Source organism: Sinocyclocheilus rhinocerous, unplaced genomic scaffold (genome assembly GCF_001515625.1).
Source record: "Sinocyclocheilus rhinocerous isolate Xijiao unplaced genomic scaffold, SAMN03320098_v1.1 scaffold1254, whole genome shotgun sequence".
NCBI classification, from domain to species: Eukaryota; Metazoa; Chordata; class Actinopteri; order Cypriniformes; family Cyprinidae; genus Sinocyclocheilus; species Sinocyclocheilus rhinocerous.
In genome coordinates this window covers 71,935-79,771 of record NW_015643643.1, presented here as the reverse complement: position 1 = coordinate 79,771, position 7,837 = coordinate 71,935, and the positions used below count along the sequence as shown (strand labels likewise).

The window sequence follows — 7,837 nt, the reverse complement described above, 5'->3', positions numbered from 1 at the left end:
AGAAGCACCTAATCCGGATTGTAAGCCTAAAACTGACATTTCCTGAAAAGTTATCTCTCAATTCTGATTGGTTGATTGGAATAATGTTGTACTTGGTCAGATCACGCTCACCATGGTTAGGATTAGGATTAGGGTTTTGCTTAGGGTTACTTGCATGTAATTATGCATGATTTATTGTTATTATAATAGTAAGTACATGTAAGGTGTAAAAAGGACACCTTAAAATAAAGTGTTACCCAAGCCTTCACTCATTCAGTAGCTGTTAATTATATGAACCACTAAACCACATGGAAATAATAAATACAATTTCAGCCTCAGAAATGTTGCCAAAGACAATTTTCAAAAAACACTTCTTATGTTTAATAAAATAGCATATTACATATAGACATAGGATCATCCATTGTAGAAGCTGTTGTCATTTGTTGTGTGGTTTATTACCTTCCACAAGTTACAACATCACTCCCCACAATTATTTATTATTTTATTTTTATTTTTTTTTCAGTAGGGCAGAACATTTTTAAATGTGAGTATACTGGTATTTTTTTACTGGACCTTTGAGATACCAGCAACCAGTTGCATTATGCGACCCAGAAAAAGAGGTTTCCAAATGCCTGGACTCTTGCTCCTCATAGAGAGTATTTCTAAATACAGAATAGCAAATGAGCGACCATTTTTCACTGGTCATTTCTCAGTATTATTATAAAATTGTCTAATAAATCATTAACTGAATCACCGGAACCGGATTGCAGCATATTCTGAAGGTTCTGGTTCATGTTGTGCTGTTCTTCTCGGCCCTCTTGACATAGCTTGGTGATTCAAAGAAGCATAAACCAGTGCATTCTCTTCTTCCCCTCTTTCTGTGCCAACAGTGTTGTGTCTACCATCTGAAACTCTTCCAGCTGATGATGATCCTCTGACAGGTGGAGTTTCACAGTCACGATATAAAGCAGAGGTCAGCTGATCAGAGGGGGAACGGGTGTTGTGATGAGGAAGAGGAGGCAGATCACTTCTTTGTGTTTCCATGTACTGTGGAAGTGAAAACATAAAAAAACTACCTTTAAAACCAAAACATTATTTTCAACAGATAAAATAAACAGTTTCACTGAACAGATAAAAGATACCTGATTTTTAACTGTCATATCTTTTCTTGTTGATTTTGTCCCTACAGGATCATCCAAGGAAAAGAGAAATAAAAGCAGAATTTTATTCTAACTATATCTAGTTGTATTGTAACATATATATCTAGAACAGTAAAGTTTTGTTTAAACTCCCAAACCACTCACCTTGGCATCTGATGATAAACAATGTTACAGTAATAACTATCACCACCAGCCCTGCTATTCCACTGCAGATGTACACATATGGCCAGAGCCACTGTAGATCATCCGTTGGACCTGAATTCAGATCACCTAATATTGAAGGTGAATAAAATGATATTTAAGAGTTTTTGTCATTGTCAACTTATGGTTCTTATCAACAAATGAAGATGCATTTGTCCAAACAAAACGTTACCAGTAATGGTCATGCCCTTACTTGTGTTGCTTGCTTGTGAAACCTTATCCTCCTTATTATCTATCAAAAATATAATAAAATGTCATAGTAATGTCATTATTTACATTTAACAAAATATGTGAATGTTTACAGTTTATCAGTGAATCTAAAGATAATGTCTATTACCTGTCACAGTCACATTAATAGCATGGCCTATAGACATGTCGCCTTCTTTACATCTGTAGAAACCTGTATCCTCCATTGAGATGTTCAGGAAATTCAGGAAAGCCATCCCTTCATGTTCTGTGATGTTTGTCCACTCAGTTCTTAAGTGATTTGAGTAATTTAAAGATTTACAGACATCTCCATAGAGTTTGCACCATGAGACCCTTGGGTTCCTGTGACATCCATGTAGAGTTATAGTACAGTTTATCTTCAACTCGCTCATAACAGGAGTTAGAAACACTGTGTTTCGTGCCACTCTGACCACTGAATAACAATTCATCTCAAACCCTAAAGGAATGAAAGAAAACAGGGAAAAAATGTAGGTAGACCAAGAAAAGCCTATAGAGATTTCAAGAAAGATTGGTATCGGCATTGACAATAAGTGTAATTTTCACATCACGACTTTCAATCCTGAAAACGTAAAGTGAAATCTTCTTATTTTCAATAAAAAGCTTTGAACGTAAAAAGAATGTTAACTGATGTAAACAGTACTAGGCCAAATTTATAAAAACAGAAAGATATATACATATATAAATCAGAATCAGACCCACTATTCTGTAACCAGGCATCCCAAACCCGTAAGCATAACTTGTAAGTATAACGTAGCGCATGAGCTCTTTTTACTTTTTTTAAAGAATTGGAAGGAAACAGATTTATTCATTACATCTATTTGTTGATATTGGCATAAAGACTAAGCCACTGGATTTTCAGCTATATTATACCATCTAAGATTAGTTAATGATTCAGATGTAGAAGGTATCTAAAATTAATTTTAAAATTCAAGTCCTCCAAGCAAATATTTACCAGCTTATATGGATAATATACCATGACATTAACAACAGGTCAGAAAACAATTTGTCAGGTGAAAGGTTAAATAATAACTTACAAAACCATACACAAACCACAACTGTTGCCATACACATACCACAATGTTCCCTAGAAACCACAATTAACAATATATTACTGACCGACATTAGTCAGTAATAGGGCATCATAGAGCAGATCTTAATACTTACCATTTGTGGTGCTGCTGACACTAAGCGATAGCAGTAGGAGAGAAACAGCAAGATTACAGATGATCTGGAAGACATAGTTGCCCATGATCTAATGTTTTTATCAGACAATGTGTTTTTAAAAACTAATGTCCAAAATGAGAGCTGTGCACATTGTTTGTCACGAGTATGTCTGCGAATGCATGTATTGGAAAGACCAAGAGTGAAGTGGAAGTCTGCTGTAAGCTGTAAGTTCCACTATGACGTCTCTCACCATTTTTGTTTGCTTTCTCTTTTCTTGTACCTTTTTTTATCTTCACCTTCTTTGATCATAGGTTCTTTTCACCTGTGTTGTTCCTCAGCATTTCTTTGTATTTTTTTAGTCGTCTTTGTGTCCGTTTTTGATGGTTGTTCTTTTTGGTTTGCTTTCTTTCGTCATTGACAGTGTCAAACCTCATCTAGTGTGCTTGTAGTGGTTTCAAGTTGTCTGAACCTTGTCCAGGTTGGTTGAACTTTCATGCAAATGTTGAAGAGAAAAAGAATGAAGAAACAGAAAGACAATGAACTCAGTGACACCTCCTTGTGGACAATGACTGAACACCTGCAAACTGCCTTTTCTCTCCAAGGTCTACATAATTAACCTATTTGTTAGAATTTCTATTTAAGTGGCAGTTGCTTTGTTTTTTACCAGTCCAAGTTTGTTATTAACCGTTTTTCAGGTCTCCTTGAAGAGATATGAGTGGCATTTACACCTGCCATTAACATGTGTTTTGTGTCTGTTTAGCATTTGTATGATACTAGCAGGAATACATTTGCACCATCACTCCAACGTGTCTCCAGTGACATTGGAAAGAGATATGATTGTACATAAGCCCCAAGTATAGTTTGTTTTTCACCAGTACACTAGGGTACACATACAGTACATGCATAGTACGCATACTGCACATGAAGCTGACATTTTCTTTGGAAGTGCAGGTCATAAATGGCCACTGATTTTTTTTTCAACTAATTGATTATTTAACAAGGTGGCTACACTGGCCCAAGCAACAACAACAGTTGCCTGCATTGACAAGCACTTGTGTGACAGGGTTAAGAGAAAAACTTGCAACCCTAGTTTAAAGTCAGCATGCAATGGAGGTTGTGTTTGTCTTTTCTTCTCTATTGTGACACAGCTTCTTGAATGAGAAAAAAGAAATGTCAATTCTGATTTCATGTTGACTTTAATGGGTACCAAGACATTTTGATCAGTCATAACTTCTGGAGAGAAATAGCGCAAACACTGCACAAAGATAAAACTTTGTAGTGCGCGAATGTCTGAATGCCTGTATTCATGCACACTATCAAGTGGAGTATACTTCGATACTGCACTTTTAAAATTGAGAATACAAAAATGCAAAGTCTGATAAAAAAGTCTACTTTTATTGTGAATAAAACAAGTGCAATGTATGTAGTATAAGCAGTAAAAGAATCAAATTTATTTTACCTTAAGATTTTTACCATATTATATACATCTGCTACACTTCTCCTGACTTACTCTTGTTCGGAATATCTTCCTGCAGGTTGCTTTATTATGATTAATAATATCTGGCGCCGTTGTCCTGTGGCTGCCGTCGCATCATCCAGGTGGATGCTGCACACTGGTGGTGGTTGAGGAGAGCCCCCCCACATGAGTGTAAAGCGCTCTGGGTGTATAGCAATACACAAGAAAGTGCTATATAAATGCATCATTCATTAATTCATTCATTAAGTCAAGTGATTTTTGTTGCTGAGATGTGAATAGCACTGTGTTAATGTTTACAAGGAGTGTCAAGTTCAGTGAGTTTGTGTTGTTGTTGTTGTTACTATGATAAGAGTATGTAAGTTACTCTTACTTAACTCTTCTGTGTTCTTCCTAATCACAATAAAAAATAAACCACAATATCATTTGATGTAAATTATGGCTTAGATGGAGATTGGAAACTATGCAAACATGTTACTCAAGGAAGTGATTCCTTGATTACTATGCAAATCCTGCTTAAAACTGATAAGTCATTTTAAATGCATGCAAATAAATACCTAGAACTAGATTTAAGCTTTTTTTTCCCCCACGAAAGGTAAATCCAGACCTGGGTCCTGCACTCTGCAACTGCAATAGATTATTAGCTTTTTTGATCTGCTTTGATTTTGACATTGGCAACAAAGCTATGTGTTTTCTGTAGTTATTTTACGAAGGATAACCGTGAGGCTCCGAGACGCTGTGTCAGGATGATGACACTGATGAGTCATGGTTCTAACAAATTCATTTTAACAAATTCAACACTGTCTTCACCAGCTGAATTTGAAAAAAAAAAAAAACTGTGATTGAAGAATACCATTGCATGCCAGTAACAAGCAGACTGAATATATAACATGAGTTTATAAATACTTAATACTTAGTTTATAAAACTATAACATGCATAAACTTTATTCAACATTTAAAACATTTATCTGGCTCTGTATTGCCTGAATAATATTCATATCTGCCGTTATATTTGCATTTCCCAGGACTATTATAGAGGTTATATATAACACTTTGGCTTTTCATTTCAATTTTTTATAAATGATATAAACTCATATAGACATACTTAACAGAGGTTAGTGTTCTATACAGTAAGTACAACCTCCCCCATTGTCTGAAAACTTTTTTGACATGATTTGTACACTCTCAAATAAAAAATGGGTGCAAAATCTGTCAGTGGAGCAGTGCCTTTTTTAAAGGAACACCTCTGTACTTTATTTAATCATAAAGGGTGCATAATAGTAACTAATGTGTACATACTAATTTATATTAATTCATATAAATTATTTCTGAAAGGGTATTGCTGCTGAGACTGATTTTGAGCATTCTTTTGGTGTAAGTAACTTGAATGGAACTTATCAAAATAAAATGTAAAGAAAGAAAAAAATAAACTATGATAAAATGTATTTATCATTATTTATTTTAATATGAAATATTGCCTAAAACAGCAACAACAAAATATATCCTATTCAAATCATCATTGCAAATTGTGTAATATGCAAAGTAAGGACTTTGAGATTACATTCAGGTGCAAACAAAGTCCAAAACAACAAGTCAAAGGGATAATCCAAGACAGACTAAGGCCTCGTCCACACGGAGACACTAAATTTTGTATCGTATAGGCGTTTCGTCCACACGGATCCGGCGTTTTGGGAGAGTGAAACCGATAGTTTTTTAAACCGGGTCCCAGAGTGGATGAATCTGAAAACGCCACCCTTGCGTTTTCGTGTGGACAGCGAATAGAGTGAAAAATTTAAGGGGGTCTGAATACTTTCCGTACCCACTGTATTGTTCCATGTTCGTTTGTATACCGCGCGCAAGGTTTATGCGCATAGTCCAAGTCTTCTTCTCCGTTTTTAGTGTATCTCTGTGGCAGAATTACAGTGCCACATACTGGTCTGGCATGTCGTTTTGTGTTGGTTTCGTGTGGACGCAGATATTTCTTGAGACGAGGGGAAAAAAAAGATCGTATAGGGAAAGCTCTGGCTTCGTGTGGACGTAGCCTCAGTCCAAGGCAGGCAGAGAACAGGCAGGACGAGGCCAACAGGCTAGGCTCAGAAAACGGATGAATCAGGCAACAAGCAGGACTAGACTAGACTTAGGAAACATTGGAATGGCGCTGTAATGTAGCTATCGCTAACCCAGGGATAAACGGATACTCGGCCCTGAACTGTGGTTAGAGTCTCGTATTTATAGTGTGTGTGTGATTGGCTACAGGTGAGAGTGTAATCAATGAAATGGAACATGGGAAATGTAGTCCGGGGTGACATGTAACGGCCTGTGTAATGGGAGAGTCAATGTAATGGAAAGGCGACCTCTGGTGGCAATCGGACGGCATGCCACGGACCAGATTTGTAACAGATATAATGATATCAATCTCCTTGCAACCCTAAAATACAGCATCAGGAAATATTCTAAATTATTATTGTATTAATGTTTCAGATACTCAAATTAAAAAAATAATGTTTTATTCGAAAAAATAAGCCTACTATAAAATATGGTGAGATATTATTTAACTTAACTTCCTCACATTTCTTTTCAGTTGCAGAGGAAGTTGAATTTCTCATCACAGTCTCTGTTCTCCCATTCGTCAGTTTTTGTCTTACGGGCTCCAGCTCCACAATGATAGGGCTGAGCTGGGCACTCAATCAGTGAGATGCAATTCCCTATATGCTGGTTACTGACCCAGAACCATTGACCTACCAGGTAACGCAGGCCTGTCCACACACTTGCCTTGTCCAAATACTCACACTTGCGGTCTTTGCACTTGACCACTTGACTACTTATATGACGTATTTCCTGTATTTGGCCCAAGTGTTCAAGTGAGAATGAAGACCACAAGTGTGTGTTGAACTTTTCATTACCTGATGAGATGCACTTAGTGATGTAAAAATGCAAGCGTTTACATATAGCTTTATTTTGATTTTAAATACTTTGCATTTTAAAATCAACTTCTAAATGTCTGTTCAGTGTCTCTATAACATGACACAATATCATTTGTGGTGCTTCTAATTAAGTGATAAAAAGCAGTTGTAAATGTTGTACAAAATAAATATGACCACTACTCATCTTTGCACCAATAAAACGTAAAAACACTGTTTTTCTACCAAATTATATGTAATATCTAATTATTATATTAATATTTAACTTGCACTGGAAAGGTTTCCGTGACCTCTCGCGAGATCTCGGCAAAAAGTCTCACAATTTATTTCCAGAAGATGATGCGTTACAGGATACGCTAAGCCTCCAATAGTGGTCCGGAGCAGTATTCGAGATAGTATGGATTTAGTGTGCGTTAAGAGCACTTTGTTTTGGTGTTTTTAAGACCTGGGACAGTCTTGCGCACTTACTTCCTATCGCGCGCACGCGCTCTCAAGTGGCCAAGACCGCAAGTGTGGGTATTTGGACAAAGCTAAAGACAGGGCTCGACAGTGCGGGCGCTTCAGTCGCAAATAAAAATAGATGTGCGCAACTGTAAAATGTATTCAAGGAGCACGTGTGCGAATAAAGCAAAATCCCTCCGGGTGAGTTTTCTTAAATTTAATGTCTTAAAAAGTCTTCAATACATGAAATGGTAAAACAAACGTCTTAA

General features: G+C 36.5%; 1 protein-coding gene across 1 annotated transcript; it reads right to left on the bottom strand.

The window, feature by feature from the left end:
- Window positions 1–360: 360 nt before the first annotated feature.
- LOC107757640 (B- and T-lymphocyte attenuator-like) lies at window positions 361–2,817 on the bottom strand. Its single transcript, XM_016575180.1, has 6 exons — window positions 2,733–2,817; window positions 1,678–2,004; window positions 1,534–1,572; window positions 1,284–1,409; window positions 1,122–1,162; window positions 361–1,026 (listed from the first exon to the last, which is right to left on the bottom strand). The coding sequence occupies exons 1-6, from the start codon at window positions 2,815–2,817 to the stop codon at window positions 730–732; spliced, it is 915 nt and encodes a 304-aa protein (XP_016430666.1). The 3' UTR covers window positions 361–729.
- Between the last annotated feature and the right edge of the window lie 5,020 nt (window positions 2,818–7,837).